This window comes from Anas platyrhynchos, chromosome 4, assembly GCF_047663525.1.
Source record: "Anas platyrhynchos isolate ZD024472 breed Pekin duck chromosome 4, IASCAAS_PekinDuck_T2T, whole genome shotgun sequence".
In the NCBI taxonomy this organism is placed as follows: Eukaryota; Metazoa; Chordata; class Aves; order Anseriformes; family Anatidae; genus Anas; species Anas platyrhynchos.
Window position 1 is genome coordinate 54,719,707 of NC_092590.1, and position 19,549 is coordinate 54,739,255.

General features: G+C 35.8%; 1 protein-coding gene across 1 annotated transcript in view; it reads right to left on the reverse strand.

Moving 5' to 3' along the window:
- The window catches only part of GRXCR1 (glutaredoxin and cysteine rich domain containing 1), a 37,211-nt gene that overhangs the window by 4,586 nt on the left and 13,076 nt on the right, over positions 1-19,549 (reverse strand). The window contains exon 2 of the mRNA XM_021269446.3: positions 5,956-6,195. Within this exon, the coding sequence (XP_021125121.1) occupies positions 5,956-6,195 (240 nt within the window). The remainder of the gene's footprint in view (positions 1-5,955; positions 6,196-19,549) is intronic.

Below are 19,549 nucleotides of genomic sequence, written 5' to 3' on the forward strand. Positions count from 1 at the left end.
TATGTGGAAGATGACAGGCGATTCAGATCAGCTAGCATTGCTTGTGCTGAATCTTCCTCTATTGAAATCTATTAAATATCATGGGCACAGTGTATACCAGCTTCAGCATATGCGTCACATCCCTCTGTGTCCCCAGCAAAGAAGCTTTTAGCAGTTGACCAGCCTCCTTCACACTTGCCCTCTAATCTGTCTCTATTTTCACACAGAATGGGCAACAGGAGTGACTGGCACAGAAAAGCAAGGGTTTGCCAGGAACCACAGGGTATTAGCTCTGGGCTTGAATGCTCTGCAGTGGCTTAAGACAGAGCTTGTACTGCCTGTGCTAGGCAAAAACATTAAGTATTTGGAGCTTTATTGATGTAATTGCGGCACTGCAAATTCCCTAATCTGGACAAACCCTGATTTGCCCTCATTTAGACAGGGATCTCTTCTCCGTGGCAACAGCTGGCAAAAAGCATTCCTATGACTTCTGCTCTGTGATACAATGGTACTGCACTGTAATGCTGACTGGCTTTTGCAGCCCTGTAATTAAAAATCTGACAGGTTTCCCATTATAGATTGATATTTCAAAGGATTTATATTTCAGATGACATTCATCAGCTAGCTGTGTTATTTCCAAAGTGGAAAGTCTTATTATTATAGCTTTAAAATTAAAAACCAAAGTTCTAAATGTCTATCAACATTTTTAAGTATGTCTTCTGTGATTAATGTCTGCCTCAAGTGAAATTTGAATAAAAGATACTTTGCAGAGGTTAATCTACCCTTTAGATCTGTGAATCTTAATTCTCAGTGCCTGCAATTAATAGAATAATGAAAGCACCTGTAAAATATGTCCAATAGCTGCTCTCTGACCAAAAATTGACACCTTTCTTTTTATTCTTAGATTGTGTTCTGTCCACAATTACCCATAAAGGGATGTGAAAAAGTTAAGAATCTGTCCCTCCAAACACAAACATTTTGTTAACCAGGTTAAGGTTCAAAGCACCCACCTGTTAATGCTACAGACTTTGCTAAATCATTCAACAGGTTTTCTAAATTATTTTTTTGCTTCAAAATATTTCCCAATTTTCCCTTGAGATATTTAGCAATTAGCATCATATTTCAGGCATGGTCCCACTATCTGCAGAACTAGGACAAGTCCAGTAAATTTTCTACTGCTCCAGCTCTGTCTTGTTAGTGAACCAGCTTGTGGATAATCCACCATGAATGTAACCTGTTACTATTTTCATGATGTAATTCCTCATCAAGGAATGCACCTAGATGTACACATTTGTATGCAAATGTCCTGCATTTGGCTGTACTAGACTGCCTGCTGATTTGGGGAAGCAGACTCTCTTTTGCATCATTCCCTACATTCAGAGAAAAATTAATACAGCACTGAAATATTAAATGAGAGTGGGTTGGAAACCAACCTTGACCACCATGTGAGAGAGTTGGGTTTGCAGGAAATAGACAAGCCCAAGTATCTGTTGTGGACTTGTAAGGAATTTGATTAAATGCCTGGAAATCTGCCAATAAACTGAGAAAAGTGTGACTGTAGCATAAGAAATGTTAGATTTGATATGCAAAGAGCTATCAGATTTTGTATTAAGAGGACATGCAATTAAACCCTGCTGTTCCTGAAATGTTAAACTGCAAAACAGAGGAAGCAGATGACTGAATGAAATAATTATATCATAGCTTTATTGCCACAGAGCAGATATTTACCCCATCAAGTGAAGGCCAGGAAAATGTGTTTACTCTAGCAAAACAATAAGGCAATGGAGAACTACTAATCATAATTGACCACTGGAAAAAAGGCAAAAAGGAAACTGTTAATATTTTCATAAAGAAATAGAATTTACACAGGTATTTTCTAAAGTTAATTACAAAAATAACTTTATCATTCTTAGTAAATGGTCATAACCAATGAGTCAGAATATTTTGACTGTAAAACTCATGCCATTGTAGATTCATTACAAGACTAAGTAGGAAGTTGTTTCTTCATGAAAGACAATGTACATATTTGAAAATGTTTTGAGTAAGTTTGAAAGGAGGAATGGCTGATGCCCCAGAGGTCTGTGCTGCCATTCAGAGGGACCTGGACAGGCTGGAGAGTTGGGCCAAGAGGAACCTCACGGAGTTCAACAAGGAAAAGTACAGGGTCTTGCACCTAAGGAGGAATAACCCCAAGCACCAGTACAGGCTGGGGGCTGGCCTGCTGGAGAGCAGCTCTGCAGAGAGGGATCTGGGAGTCCTGGGGGACAGCAGGCTGACCATGAGCCAGCAGTGTGCCCTTGTGGACAAGAAGAACAGTATCCTGGGGTGCATTAGGAAAAGTGTTGCCAGCAGGTCAAGGCAGGTGATTCCCCCCCCCTCTACTCAGGCCTGGTGAGGCCGCACGTGGAGTATTGTGTTCAGTTCTGGGCTCCTCAGTACCAGAGGGACATGGAACTACTGGACTGAGTCCAGAGGAGAGCTATGAAGATGATTAGGGGACTGGAGCACCTGTCGTACAAGGACAGGATGAGAGAACTGGGCCTGTTTAGCCTGCAAAAGGGAAGACTGGGGGGACACCACTCAATGTGCATAAATATATGAGGGGAGGGTGTCAAGAGGATGGATCCAGTCTCTTCTCAGTTGTGCCCAGTGACAGGACAAGAGGCAATGGACACAAACTGAAGCACAGGAGGTTCCAACTGAATATGAGAGGGGTCACTTCTTTACTGTGAGGGTGACAGAGCACTGGGACAAGTTGCCCAGAGAGGTTGTGGAGTCTCCTTCTCTGGGGATATTCAAAACCTGCCTGGATGCCATCCTGTGCAATGCGCTTTAGGTGATCCAGCTTGGCAGGGGGGTTGGACTAGAGGATCTTCAGAGGTCCCTTCAAGCCTTGGCCATTCTGTGATTCTGTGAAAGGCAGCTGAATACTGGAATTTAGTCATATGCTTAAAGTGATACATAAACAAATTTATTTTTAAAATATAGTGCATTATGTATTAATATCTATAATGAGCTAATATGTATATTAGGGATGGCTCTGTCTTTTTTATCTGCATCTCTTTTCCAGTAAGGTGGGCTTTTACATAACATAAATCTTTAGCAGTCCTGGGTTCCTTTGTACGAGTAAGAGAATGTTCCTTTTTTATTTATTAATTTATTTCTGCATTGCATTCTGCTTTCTGGAAATTATTTTTTATTCTGCTTTGGCGCCCCAGCAGATGGCATAATTCCATTTCAGATGGAGAGATGGAGACAGCCTCAGGTGAAAAGGGAAGGGGGGTGGGGGTGGTATTGTATCAAATGGTAAGGAACATGTTGCAGAAAGAACCTGAAATTTCCTGAAAGACTGATATTTAGACAGCGTGTGTCAAAAATACAATGATTCAATCCTGAAAGAAATGAAAAGATTAAAAAACTTGCTGTACTGCAGCACACAGGACTTTACTTGACAGGGACTAAATATGATTTTTCTATTGCTTTTGCCCAAGTAGCTGATTTGTCTCATTCCCCCTGTGTAGGCAATGATAAATTCCACAGTATTGTGAAGATTTATCCACACAGCTTGCAGTACTCTTGCAACCCTGTCAGGATTTCTGAGCAGCTCGAATACTGTGTACTATGTCACATGCACATATGCTGTGTTCTGGTGCTTTTGTTACATTTATCTCATTAAAAATAATCTTGTCCCTTTTCAAAACTCTTCATATTTTAATTAGGGTGTTTTTTTATCCTATGACTCATTGAAAGGTGCCTGGCTCAATAGAGATTCTCTTTTGTATTGCTACATGCGATCTCCTTTAGGGAGGGATTTGCCAGGAAATAAATATTCAAAATTAAAAAGAGAGAGAGAGAGTAAGAGAGAGAAAATATTGCATGTTTAATTTACTGACACACCAGCCTTGTGGATTTCTGTTTTATGATTGCATATCAGAATATAATTATCATAAAAGCCATTACAGAAATGTCCACTGTTACCAGTGAGACCAAATTCTGTGTGAGTTCTCAATCACATTTTGCTGAAACACAAGCCCATTGAAGGATGCAGCCAGCTTGCAGCCCTGTGAGTCCCTGACAAGTTGTTTTCTTAAGGTGTCACATCCGTGAGGCATAGAAATAGCTGGGGAGTGATTGCTTCATGGCCAGATCCTGAAAGACTGGTAAAACATTTGTAACCTTCCTCATATGCAAACTGTCCTCCAACTTATTTCTCTTCCTCAGTGATTTGATTTTGGACAATTTTGTTTTTTACCAGATCAACAGATACTTTTTCTTGTCTTAAACAATATGAATGGAGCTTCCATGCTGTAATAAATGTGTGTAGACCAGAACACTACATTCTTTCTTCATTTTTTTATCCACTGGTGTCAGCAGGTAGTTTGACAGTTTGATATCCCTCCCACATTTATCTAGCTTCCTAATTCACTTTCCTTCATTCCTATATGTCTGTTAAATATCTCATAAAATAATTAAATAGTTTTAATAAAATTGTATTGCTTGTTACACTGTTGCTCATCTGTTAAAGACAGGTTTCGTATGGTCTTCTAAAAAAAAAGTGGCAGTGAATTAATAGGCCATCCATCACACCAAAGTGACTGTAATTGGGCATCAGCTAGAGCTTAGCAAATAATTTAGTCAATACATTTCAGTATTTTACATGATTTATTTTGACAAAATTGATCACAGTGAGATTTTCTTGGACTTGGTCATAACTCATTGTGTTGTTTTTTTAATTATTATTTTTTTTAACATGACAGTTGGGTAAGAAAATCTTAGTCTGAATCCTGGTGTATTTTAAGCTTTTCTAGAAGAAAGACTTCTGTTGTTGGCTGGTTGGAGACATCTCTGTTTCATGGATTTGATAAAAGCAGTCTCTACGTTGAACTAAATTTCTCTGTCTGCTAATACCCTGCGCATGGCCCATTCTGCAAGTACTAGTGTTGTCTGGTGAAGTGGACTGCTCAGAGAAACCAGCCCTAAGCAGAGCATTAAGAGTTTGGCAGAGTCCTGCCAGTGTCACGAAAGGAAGGGAAGAATGTGTGCTTGAGTGTCTTTGCAGCCCCAGCACCAATTATATGCTGTTTGTTGATTGCATTTTATTCCATTATTTAAATCTTTTATAAAAATGAAAGCGTTAGGCAATACCAACAAAATAACCCTGCTGTGTTTAAATACAGTTTGCCTCCACAAATCATGGTCTCGCAGTTGGTGTTAATTGCTAATTCTTCAACACTTGAGACAAATACCTTTTCTGAGATCCCAACCAATTTCGTTGGTTGCTTTCCAGACTGTTTTGCTTTTAAACTCTGATTTTTCAGTTTATGAAAGACACATTTCTAAAGAACAGGTTGTCCATAATACAAGGGTGCAGTTTTAGACACAGAGTACCAATGTACAAATTTTATTATAATTTTCTACTTGGAGTTATGTCTCACAACAGAGCAGAGTTAGGCTGGTTTTATTGCTAGATTTTAAGTATCAACCAATCCTGTACCTAAAACAATATTCTACTGATTATAGTTGCCCAATACAGACTACATTATATAAAATTCAGTGTATGTTTAAGTTCTTAAACTCGAAGCTGTTAGACATTCTCATATCCAACAGAGTTATTACTAAGTGACAGGTATGTTTTGTGTGTTAATTTTCCTGGGTCAATAATACACACAGATTTTCATGAGGAAAAAAAAAAATCTATTTCTCTAGATTTCCATGGTTTCAACTACAAAGATGAATTCTTTTCTTAGAAACACAGCATCACTTACATTGCATTACTACATCTTACTCCCCTCCTGAAAGCCTCTCTCCAGCTCTGTTGTGTCTTTACATCAAACCTACCAGTGTGGATGGGTACAACACATCCCACAAAGGGGCCTCTGTCTTTGTTCCCATCATTCCAGCATTGCAAATGATTTCATAAAAACATAATGACTTTCTTCTGTTCTTACAGACTTCATAGTCTCATGTTTTACTTACCCCAAGGTAATGGCCATCAATAAACACAACAGGGAGGGAGGGAACTTCACACACCTTCCTGCATCTCTCATCTAGTTCTTTTCCGTAATCACTGTTAAGAGCAATATTTTTTTCTTCAAATTTAACTCTGTGGTTTTGAAAGATCTTTCTAACCAGTTCACATCTTTCAAAAGTGGTTCTCACCACACGAAGGCTGGTAGTATAAATTATTATACGGCCAAATTCTGGCACTGATGACACCTGGAAAGGAAACAAAAAAAAAGTTCCACTTGCAGTATATGAAGTGTTAAGTATATGAAGTGTTAAAAGATTTTTTGTTTCTGTTTTGTTTGTTTGTTTGTTTGTTTTCTGGCTGCTGTAGCATCCAAATACTGAACAATTTCATTAAAAATATCGTTTAAGCAAAAAAGAGAAACACAATCTTTTCTGTACTTTAATCACCACCTTAAGGCAATTTAAACTGCTTATCAAAGTAAGGTGCAACTTTACTTCTTTTGGAAAGCTTTGGAGATAGTACAACATTTTCAAGAAACAGACATATTTTAGAACTGGTGGGCTTCCAAACTTGAATAAGTCATCACTCTTTTGTTGTTGTACTGTATACGGATTCACCAACCTTCCCCGAGCTGTAAGACACAATGCTTTGGGTTAAACCCATTTCATTTGCAAAAGCACAAATTCTTCAAAGAAACAACAGAAACTTGAATGCAGGGTTTCCCACTGTTTTTAAAACTGCCTGATTCTGTTACAACAGTGACTCCTTGTGTTTATACAAACACAATCTGTAGTATCCAGATGAAGTCCAGACTTGATAGCTAAGGTGTTAACAGCCTCCTTTCAGCAAGGTTAAGAACCAATGCTAAAAGCTCTATCACATCCATGAACCAACACTGACACAGAATAATTTATCTCCACGCTGAGCTAGATCTGGATTGGAAAGGGGACAGATTTATCATTAATTTTTTAGTGGGGACCTAAAAAATCATTCTAAAATCCAGCTAACATTAAAAAGTATATTTTGTGTTTATTCAGTCTCCAAATCAAAGTCCACTGCAGTTAGGAGACACAGTTCCATTGGCTGTAATAAGTAATATTGGCCTGTAATATGCAGGCCAATTCTTCATAGGTATAAGTTTATACCTCATATTTCATTTCTACGATGAAGAAAAATATGGAGTGTAAATACTACAGGGGTTATTTTGTCCAAGAGAGAACAGTACATTTTAAAAAATCCTGAGAATCTTTGCTCTAATCAAAGACAGTATGTACTAATGAATAGCTAAAATCCTTGCTTTTCTAAAAGTTAGTACGACATTCCCAAGGATATCTATACTATATTGCAAAGGAAATTTCATTATTTCAGTGCTATTTCAGGAGTAAAACCACAAGTTAGAAAATAATAAGTAAGGATACCTATAATGCACTGTAGCAATCTATGCAAAGCAAAGCTTGATGGGTGTATAGATACTTTTGAACCATGTCATGTAATAATTGTAAAGACAAAACTGGGTAGAAGCCACTGGAGATTTTGTCAAATAATATGGTCATGATTTATCTTACTATTTAAATTGAAGAAAAATGTCTCTTTGAAAGCATATTCTATTTAAAAAGATTTCTACATGGTTCAATGTACAGCAAAGAATTCTCAGAAGAACACGTGAGTTTTATAGATCACTTACAGATCACTGGAAGTTTAATTGCAGATATTTTACCTATTTTCCATCTCCCATCCTAGGAAAGAAGCATGTTGTCGTATGTCAGTATTTATTTCTCTTTGAATAGAATTCAGAGCTTTCATTTTAGGAAAAAAAAATAAATGTTATAAATAATGTTACAAAAAGAGAGCTACTTTTCTCTAGTCTTTTTTTCTGGGCTGAAAATCTGTTATATCTCTACTGCAAATTGACTCTTCTCCAGAATATTATTCACACATCCCAAGTGAAAGGATTAGCTTGTCCTCTGCTTAAAAGACAATTAATCTACTTAGACACTTCCAAATATTGTAGTAACTGTGCATGGAAGGAAGATGAGTTCATCCTTTGCAGAAGTAACCAAAAGGAGGTCTTAAAATATTCTTTCACAAGATAATTTCACATACTCATTGTTTTCTCCTCTTTGGAGTGAAAATACATTTTGAAGTGGAAAACCATTCAACAGGATGGAAATTCGTGTTGCTTCATAGCTCTAATCTTTAATGCTGTTTGTTCCCAGACAGCAGGGGCTGGCAGAAGAGATACAGACAGTCATTATCTAGCAAAGCATCAGGGCTGTGGTGTCCCTGTAGCATACAAACCAGCAGCTGAAGACATGGAAAAATGGAAAGTTGTAAAGTAATCTGGAAAGATATCAAGTGGAAGGTGTGTACACAGGGTCGCTTTTACACTTATTCCTTTATTTTTCCCTGATATGGCAGTGAAGAAAAGCTCGTGTTTGCTCTGCGAAGAAATACCAAAGGCATTGATGATTAAAAAATTCTTTAGGGAAATTTTATTAAATACCTTGTTTTCATTGTTAAAAGTGCACATAATTTATCCTTGGCAGGACTTTATCATACCAGAGAAAATCCTTCCTCTCACCTTTTCCTGAACCACATTGGTAATTAAAAAATAATAATAATAATAAAGATAATTAGAGGGATTTACATGTGTGTGTTTTTTTTTCCTTAATGAGAATCTATGTTAATTTCTATTTTTCTATCCAATTCAACAGCTACAGCCTGTAATGTTTAATTGACAGAATATGCTCTTGAAATAAATCAGCAGAATAATGTTTGAACCCTCTGCTTTTCCTTCCTAGGAAAATGAACTTCCTAGGCTGGAACTGTTGCAAAAACATAATAAATGGCAAGCAATGTAAGCAAATGAATAGAAAGGCAATTTTTAAAATGAATATTACAATTTAATATAACAAACTTCAAATTAAAATCATCTTGTATGACTCATACTTGCATAGAAAATTTGAGCTGAATTTAAACAGAAGGTAATTCTCAGGTTAATGGGCATGACAAAATTTTGCTTAGGCTGTGGAAGTTGGACAGATGTACAAACCAAAAGATTTGGAGTGACTTACATTGACCATTCTCTTATATTTAACTGGGATTCTCCTTGAAAGCTTATGAAAACCATTTGGCCAGAGGCAGCAACTTTTTGTAACAAATTAAGAAATTCTCTTGCACATGGGCCAAGAGTGTGCTTCAGAGAAGGTGTCCATAGAGAAAGACTGTCAAGGAAGAGATTTGAGGCTGCAGATGGAAATAAACCTGCTTTAGCTTCAGTGCTCTGCATCATTTACAGCTCATAAGTTAGTAACACTGTGCTACCAACATCCAAAGAAGCATCCAAAGTCATAGGATGTTTTATTGTGTCAGTCTGAAGAGCTTAAATTTGGCTTGGGACCATCTAGTAGACAGCAACAGCAGCAACATAATCTACATGACTTAATGACACAGATGCCACTAAGTGATTGAGGAACAGCTGCCTTTTCTATGCCTTTTTTTTTTCTTTTTTTTTTTCTCAGAACAAAAAGAAAAAAAAAAAAGAGCAAAAAGAAGGGATGTAGGAGACTGAAAAGGAGATGAAAAGACAGAAATAACAAAAAAAAAAGATAAAGCAAAAAACAATGTGTTGGGTACCAACAAATTTAGAGCAGTACAAACTAAATGTAGAAATCATAATGCAAGAAATATGACATAAAATACAGACAGTGAAACAAAATGTGGTAAACAATAAAGCAGAGACAAGGTCACTAATATATGACATTTTGAAGCTTTTTTTTTTTAAACAGAAATCCTGGTAGCCAATGAAAGTACTCAACAGCAAATATGTTATGGAATATACAAATCTCCAAGTTGTTTCAAACAAAAACTTCGTTTTTGTTTGTTTGTTTTTTAAGCAAGGCATATTGCTGGAGCTGCACAAATATCATGAAATATTTGGGACTCACACTCAAAATGTATTTGAGAATTTACTTTTTCTATACAACAGCTGCAACAACAATAATAACAGACATCTCAATAGCTCTGAAAATATTGTGTAACAGCCAGGAGTTTCCATGGTACTTCTGAAAGTACTTTAAATTCACACATTGTAAAATTTCCATAGATGTCTGTGGGCTCAGATCTGCCCCAATGTATCTGAACCCTAGCTTCAAAATCCCATTGCAACTGAAGTATCAGCAAAAAAATTCCGTGTTCCTCTGCTAATCACATATCTATGCTGGCCCTGACCAATGCTCCAGTCTGCGTAGATAGCACTCACAATCCTATTTGTGAGGGAAAAATATAAAATGAATTATGGAACAATAATACTAGATTATTTCTTCAGCGTATTTGTCATGAATTGTTTTCCTAAGGCTAAGATTTTAATATCTTTTATGACATTTTTATGTCTGCCTTGCTGACTTTGAGTGGTTCTTTGGACCAAAATTCATATCATGGATATTTTTGCAGCAGTTGGGATCTGGTCAAATTCAGAGCAGAGGAAGTGGTCTAAGCTGACAGTTTTCTACTTGTGTAAGGACCACTGGTGGACCTTGGGGTTGTTCTTAAACAGTTATAATTCCTTTTTTTTTTTTTTTTTCTGAAAGCCTTTGTATATGACCATGTGTACAAGCGAGTAGACAAGCTTGGCAGGGAGAGGAATATCCATGTTGTTAACCTCATTTTCATTTGCTTGTAAAAGAAAACTGTGATAGCAACACTTTGAAAGTCATCGGGGGATGTTTTTGTTGTTTTTGTTTTTTTTCTAATCTTCCCTCTGGACAGAAGTATAAATGCGTATTTTAATCTCATTGTTGTGAAAAGAATATCTATTTATATTCATACTCATATATAATTTATTTCAATGGTGGTGTCACCTGCAAATTTGCACTTTTAAAGTACTTGTTTCCAATGACAAAAAAACAAGCAAGCAAAGAAAACCAGCTCTATTTTACTTTATATGAGCAACTCAATTCTAGTAAAAACAGAATCTTTTTCTGGTAAGATTAATGGGCTTGTATAATACTTTGTCAAAAGCCCAAATTTTAATGCCAGCCTTTATCACATAAGAGATTTTAAAAGATTTTTACTATGTTCAGGTATAACATTCAACTAATCTTATTCATGCAATAATGAATTGCTTCATTGACCTAAATCAATGGCTGATATGCCCTTCTCTGTCTCAAAATATCATCTTTCAACATCTCACAGTGTTCTACTGAAATATGCACCTCTTGGCTTTGTAATTAGATACTATCAGACCAGCAAAGTATCTCTTATCCACTAAGTTGGCTGAAGAAGGAATCTAAAGTACATTACAAACCCTGCACCAAAAGATGCTTCAATGAGTAAATGCAACCTAAAGAAAAAGTTGTGCAAGAGAAAAGATGTATATATAGATATATGTATACATGAATGCATGTGCATATAATTTATATATGTTTGCATATCTACAAGTTTTAAATTAAGCTGTTCAATTCAAAACTGGTATTGCATAACTTAGGGCTTGAATCAGTATCAAAAATTGGCAAGAAAAGTTGTGGTCTTACAGTAGTTTTCTAATTATGATTTGTTTTGGATTTTCATTTTTATTTTACACTCAAAAGGGATGGCAACTATGACTGACTGTTGAAGAAATTTAGCAGAAAACAAAATAAACATTTAATTTCTTCAAGATTGAAAAGTTTGCACTGTCTTTTGACTTTTAAAAGATTTCCAAAAACTGTACTAAATGTGTACTAATATAAATGTGTTCTTTCTGAAAAGTTAACATAAAAAACAATCACCAAAATGTTTTGTTTGTTTGTTTGTTTGTTTTTTTACATGACGTTTCCTCAGGGCATACGTGTTTTCCAAAATGCATAGTTTTTAATGAAAAACACCAGGACACTCTTTAGATGAAGATGTGTAACGTTCTTTGAAAGAGATGGCTGGAGACTGAAGGCTTGTGGTCTAGTGAAAACTCTACAGCATTATACAGTGCTAATAGAGTTGTGAACTAGTCCCTTTGGTCTGTCATTGTTGGTTGTCTATTTCAAATTAAAGATGTAATGGCATTTTTCAGAAAGCATTGATTCCCAGGACATAAGACCTCTTGCAATGAATGGATCTCATGTTCCAAAATAACATATTTTTCCTTGGCAGGTAAGGTCTGTTTATGCATACTGAAGGTATTGCAAACAGCCACGGTGTGCACTCTCAGTACAAAATCACATTCTGTTCCATTTCACTGTTTGTAGTTCAAACCCTCCATAGACTCATGCAGCAAAAGCACAGTGTTCACTTATTTTTTAATTTAAGCACTCTCTAAAGTGCTCTATTATGTTAAGGCTGGTAGTTCTGTTTACATTGTCTTCAAGGACCTGGCACTATGTCAACATTTGGGAAAATTCAGAACTCGAACTTTATTAAATACAAGAATCTGTGCATTTTAGTAGTGCACTGTAAAATAAAGACTAATTTTCTGAAACATAGCAGGTCATATACTCAAATCAAATCATGTCCTGACCTTCACTTAAAAGTATCACTTTGATAGCACTACACTTTTTCTTATCTGGTTTGGTACTTGCAGGGACCATGACTGTAGGACTTGGAGTTTGTGACACCCTGTCATTGCAACAGGGAAATTATATCACCAGTTATCATACTCATAACCATGAGTAGGCTGATAAGATGTATCAATACCAATTTACAAATGACAGCATCAAGAGCTGCACCCCTAAACTAGGTAGACGGAGAGACTGGAACAGTCTCAAACACAGACAGTAGTTTTGTTGTGTTCAAGAAATTGGTTCAGTCACTGTTTATCTCAGTTTTCAAAATAGCAGAAGTACTTGTGTGTCTTTTGTCTGCCTACTTTCTGGCATTCTTCTCCTCCACAAACAGCAGCCCTAGGAATATATCCATTTCCAAAAGCGGTACAGGAGAACCTGTTCTTCTGCTTGATTGCATGTTCCAAAACAGGCATGAAGCATCTAATTTTTTATTTGTTTCAGTTTTGGGCTGGTTAATTCTGAGGAGCTGGTCACAGTTACAGAGAAAGGCTGAGATCCAGCAGGAAACTGAATTGTTTAATCTTCCAGCTCCCAGGCAATTCTTGTCTCTCTTGCCTATACATCCACCATATAGTGCAGATTGTAAAATAGCACATTTTTACCTCCCTAAAGCTGACATCTTCAAAATTGCTCATCAACAGCAATATAAAATAGATACAGGATTTCATTATGCTTAAGGCATATGTATAGTTTCTTTACAGATGTCTGTAATTCATTTTTACTTCTCAGATCATATGTCAATATTGTGATTTCAGATGAAAATAACTAAAATAGTAATAATGTTACATGTGATTTTTATATAGTTCCTTTCTTCCAAAAGAATCCCAAGCCCCATTTTATGGGGGGAAAAAAAAAAGCAAAAAAAAAAAAAAAAAAAAAAAAAGGCTTATAACATTATTGTCAGCATTCAAGTCAGTAAACAAAAAGAGGCCTGTCCAACCTCTCACACCATGTATATGTGCATTGTGACCCTTTCTGTTCCTCAAATAACACAACGTAGCATTTTTTCTGACACTGTAGGTCTTCCCACATACTCTCCAGCACAGACTGCTGTGCAGGAGGTGTCAGAGTTTTCACTTCAAACCAGAAAAAATAATTGCAATATCACAGCAGTGGAGTACAGGGTGTGACCCTGCTTCTCCCAACTCTTTGTAATGCTTCAGCTATTCATGAAGTTCATGAAGTGTTCATGAAGGGTTCATGAAGTTCAAAGACTACATCTGAGCTCACCTCCCAATGTTCCTGTTACCATTCTTCCTGCACGCACTCATACAGCCTGCTCTCAGGTGACCCCACTCCTGCTAACAGAACAAGTTATCTCCCTCAGGTTCGTGGTTTCTGCTATACCCTGATGCCTCCGTTTGCATGTGCTTTCTAAAGCCAAAACTGCCTGCTACCAGCATTGCACTGACTCTGGTTGAAAAAAAATAAATATAAATAAAATTTGAATATATAAAATATATTTTGAATATATATTTGAATATATAAAATATAATTTGATTTACTTAAGGAAGTCAGCCAGTACAAAATTTAATAGAGTGTTCAAATTTGTAGGGGAAAAAAAAAAAAGAGCAGTGTCTGTCCATGCCTAATTGGATGTTATTTATCATACTTTGGGATGCCTATCAGTATTTTCTTATTAATGTATTTATTCCTTTCTGCATACGGTAGGAATAAATGAGGCCTTTGAAAATTAGAAAAAAAAATAATTTCTCTGAGTAATTCTAATCTATCCTGAAATTCTCCCTGGAAGAAACCTCACTGTGACATAATGCTTGTTTTCCTCTTTTGCTCACTCACTCTTTATTTCTCTCTCTTCATGCTTACCAATTCGACATCTCCAAGGAATCCTTCCAGAAGAATAGGGAGAGAGTTTCTGGGAAGTCTCACTTGGAAATGTTGAATGGGTTTGCAAGAAAAGAGAAGGATTTCATTGTTGCACAGTTTCACTGCCCACAAGTATTGAAAGGGAAGAAGCAAAAGAAGCCAAAAATAGATTTGCCCTCAGTAGTTTACACGAGGCACTAGAAGTTGTTTGAAAAAGGTTCTTTGGTAGCAGTGTCAAACAATAATTTAACATCATACAGTGCTTTCAAATGTTCTTGGCTTTGGTGAAAGAGGCCTGAAGACAGAAAAATTGTACCTAGATTGTCTTGTAGCAGCTGCTTTTAGGTAGTCTGGGGTATGGGACAGGTTAGAACAGGCAATAGTTTAGTTGTTTACACTAGATGAGTGTTTGTCTTCTGCATCTTACAGATTTCATCAGCCTGGTAGATCTTATCTTATATATATATATATATATATATATATATATATATATATATATATATATAAAAGCTGTTGCAGAGATCTCTGTGATTGTTTCTTAGCATCTCCTTCTCCACTCATCAACATAATAAAGACACCAAGATAAATACAGTGTTAGACTGCACAAGAGAAATAATAAAGTAGTAGAGCTAGACAAATGGTCCCACAAGTAACCTTGCTACAGTTGGCCTGTACTGACTTTAGACTGCTAATTGTTTTGAAACTTCCACTGCCAGTACAAAGTCTTTATGACTGCATCCACAGTGGAAACATCTGGCACTTAACTCCAGACAGTGCAATCTGTTAAGTTACAGCACTATGTATTAAGATACAGCAGTATCCACAGAACTTAATATCAGAAAATTGTTATCAACCAATACAATCACCATTCAAAAATAATGTTTATTTATAGCCAAGAACTTCTACTGCAATTTTAAGTCAGTAGTCAGGTAATATCCAAACCAAGTTTCAGCAAGGTATAGAAACACTTTCCCCTTTATTTACAAAGTGTGCTATGGGATCTTACACAGAAACAGATACCTGAAACCTTTCACACTTATTATGATCTCACCTACAAAATGATTTTCTAGTGACAGATGTTTCCAGAATTAAGTAGTACTTAAAATCAGAGTTTAAGTGTTGTCTGATCACTTTAGTTTCTTTGAGTATATCAATTATCATAAACCACACAAAGCATCATTCTGGGATGATTATTTTATATCAATTTGTTTGATTAATCATATAGATACATTTGGAGTTTTTTAGCCAGTCCAAACTGACAACCGGGATTCATGTAAGTATGGGGAGACATGGTGGAAAGAATGCTGTGCACCAAGTGAAAGACATTGAATTTATAAACTGAATAAAACTGCAGTAGTTCCTAGAATTCATTATGATAAGGAGAAATATTTATCACTTGATTGGAAATAAGTCTCATAGAATGATTTTGCAACCCTAGGACCATCATTTTCTTCAGTGCATATCCATGAAGTGACTTCACCTGAGTGAAGCTCCATGACAGTTTCTCAGTGTGTTTATTTTACTATATACAGTGTTTGCTTGTTGGGTGAACAAAGTGGCCTCAAAGCAAATGGAAGGTACACTTGCTTTTTCTGATGTTGATCTTCATCTTCGCTAAGAGCTCGATAGCTTCTCAACTTTCTATAGCTGTGCCATTGTATAGTACAGTTTTGTTCTGTCATTTGTTAACTAAATAACTGTAACATCATCTCTGAAATGAACTGTTTGTGAAGGTGAAAGTAAAGAAAGTTTAAAACTGCTCTCACTTAAATCACCTATTTTAAACTTTCTTTACCTTACCTTTCCTGATCAATCACTTCAGAGGACCAAGATTTCCTATACAAGAGCGGTGGTATTATTTTACTTACAAATATAACATTTGCAAAGTGGATCTTTTGAGACAATGAGCAGCACTAACTTCTAAGAGATTTTTCTTCCAGCAAAACAAAATTTCATTGGGGAAATGCTACAATTTCCAAAATATGTTTTACTTCTAATATATGTTTTAGAGTATGTTTAACAAGAACATGTTTAATACCTGCATTAACCTATACAGAACACATCATGCAGAGTGCAACACCTGTCCTAACAATAATTTTCTTTGGCAATAAGATATGTCATGTTCCTTTATGTGCCTATTTTATATTGAAAGATTTATTGTAGTTAACTGTAACCTTACATACAACCTGGGAAATAATTGTTCTCTACAGGTGCAGTGGTAGAAGAGTTATAAGCTAATTTTACTAACATTTGATTATCTGCTATGTTTGATAAATGGCTTTCAGCTGAACAGTCTGAGTGGCATTATAAACAACTTCTCTTTGATGTATTTGCTGGATCAGGAAATTGAAATCTATAGTTCTACAAAATTATGTTACAGTCTTACAGGAGATATAAGCTCTCTGATTTGCTTCTGGATATACATAACATAAATATACGTATACATATATATCTCACATTGTTGTTATTCTATAAAAGAAATAATAATTAAATTTGAGTAGTTTGTCTTAAGAAGTAGGCTGTGCTAGAGAAATTCTGAGGAGAAAAAAAAAAAAAAATAGTAAAATTAAAATGTTGTAGCTGCAAAATTTTTCCAAAACCTCAAATTCTCTTGTTGTCAGACTGAAGTCCTAGTTGAAAATTATTCTAGAGTTTTTTCTAGATACAACAAAGTTAGGAAGAAAATTCCCCATAGAGGAGGATAAAATATGGGTATTTTTAAGTTGTAAACCTCCTGTATCTACAAGAACATTATTTCTGGAAGACATAGCTTGTGTTGTGACATGCCTGTATACAGCCCTAATGCCTACAAAATTGTATAACGTTATTTTGCTTCATGAATCATTTGGAAGTCTTTTAGCATGAACTATCACTGTATTAAGTTATGTTGGTGATGGCTTATGATTTTATTACTTCAAAGAGAGGAAGAACAGCATAACGGTTTATGCAACATTCGTTTGACATGCAAAAGATATAAACATTTCTAAATATCTGGAAAATTGGGAAATCAAATAAAGTGTGAAAACAGAAATGGTGGTTCACAACATATCATTCCTACCAATTTTCTGTGTCTCCTGACAGACAACGGAGAACAGGCAAATTGGAAGATCATTGCTACTTCTCTAAAGCACCTTGGAAACAGAAATTAATTACTGTAAGAGAGGAAAAAGAAAAAAAAAAAAAAAAAAGTCTACTGCTCTACTGCATATCACTTAGAGAAATGTTGCCATCCGTAAATGAAAAATGTATGAATGTATGAATGGAGCTGCATAGCATCTGCCTACCAAAAGATACATCTGTAAATAGTGTGGAAGACCAGAGAACTCAAACAATGGATCACAGATGGATCATGAAAAGAATGTTAATATTAATTATGAAATTCTAAAGAATTTACAAGTCCTGGATATCTAAGAATTAGTCTTTATTCTTAGAAGAAGATTTGACCTGGATTACACCATTTAATTTCCTATTGCTTAACATTTATGGGATACTACTTGGTACTAAAAGTTATATCTAGAAGTATGGAAAAGAATTATTATTCAACATTTGTTCTCTCTTCATTTCACCTTTATCTCCTTATCACTGGGAACAGGGAGGTACAGATTAAAATGAGAATGGAGTTTCAATAAAATGCAATTTTTCTCAAGTTTAAAAAACATTCTGATTTTATGTGCTTATTTTTTCTGAGCCTTTTTTTTTTTTTTCTGGTTCTAGTCAAAACAAGAAGATGGGCTGAAAATAAAAGAGAGCATATAGGTCAACTTGAAAGAGTTGTGACTAGTTTTTAGTGTTTCACCACTTGCCCAAACAGAAATGCTAAACTTATCTAGAGTTGATTATATTTGTCTGTGTTCACAAAATATTTAGAATTGCTAATTATTTTTCTTGCATGTTATATTACTCTCAGTTCACATTGTAAGGTTCCTTAGGGCCTTGCTTTCTAATAATATGAGTATGATTTTTCAAATATGATTACCCGTCATGAGTAGAAGCATCTTGTTCTGCTAATTATTCAAATGCTGGGGTTAATTCTAAGGATTATTTACACTTCCCATGATGTCACCCTGAATTACTAACAAAACAAACAAACAAAAAATAAAAGCACAATACAATTGTCTTAAAGAGATTTAGGTCTCAAATCCTATCTTCAGAAATAAAACAGCTTTTATTCTTGCTTATGTTTATCACACTGTTCAAGATATTTGAATATTGAGTTTTCTCTCCATGTAGAGCATGTCTCTCCATGTAGAGCATGTCTCTCCATTGCACAGCTTGTGTCCTGTTTGAGAATATCCTATAAGTAAGGATGGCCTTAGCCAGAAGTGAAGCAAAGCAAGACTTTCTGAGAGTGGGCAGATAAAGATTAAGCTGTTTTAGAGCACAGATCATGTGAAAAAGTCAGCAAACAGCATGGCTCTGAGTCCTGGTTTGAGCATGCTGGTCCCATCTGTCTGTAATCACTGCTGCTTCCCCCAGTGGAACATTTCATACTTTAGGGTTGTGTTGATCAGCAGCAAATTGCTGTCATGAAAATGACTGTGTCTACTCCAGCCCATTTCTTTTTGGCAGCAGCTTTGGAAAACCCTGTTTATTGTTCTCTGGCAGGCAGATGAATTTTAAAAGAAAAGGTTGCTACTCCTTCCTATTTTGGCAGGTTGATTTCTGCTTGAATAAATAATCACTCTTTCTGTTTTCTCCTATCTTTCACCAGTCACTCACTCATCCTTTCTAAAATATCCCCTTTGTAACCTTACACTGCTGGAGAGATTGATAGATGCTAATAATAGTGTAATAATGCATACATGGATCTCTGACAATCATTTTACATTTAAACACATCCAGGTGCAGTTTGCTCACATAGTGATTCTTCCAGCAGTTCCCAAATGTCAGTTACAGTTTGTTTAATTAAAAGGCATTGCTGCTCTATGAAAATGAACTCTAGCCTGTTGAGCTTCTTTCAAATGTAATTCATCACACTGCTGACTGCAGAACAAACTGTTTATCAGGTGGGAACCTGGTCATGATATTATATGCTTCTGTCTTCTTGGCCAACCTATGCTTTGTGTGGTGAATGGTTCTGTTTTCCTAAGACTTGCCTTGAGTATATCACAAAAAAAAAAAAAAAAAAAAAAAAAAAAAAAAAATCAGGAAACAAAGCAATAGTCCATGACATTGCACTAGTGCTGAAAAGGTTAATTTTTCTAGTGTTAAAGATACTGTGTAAGTACAAACCAAT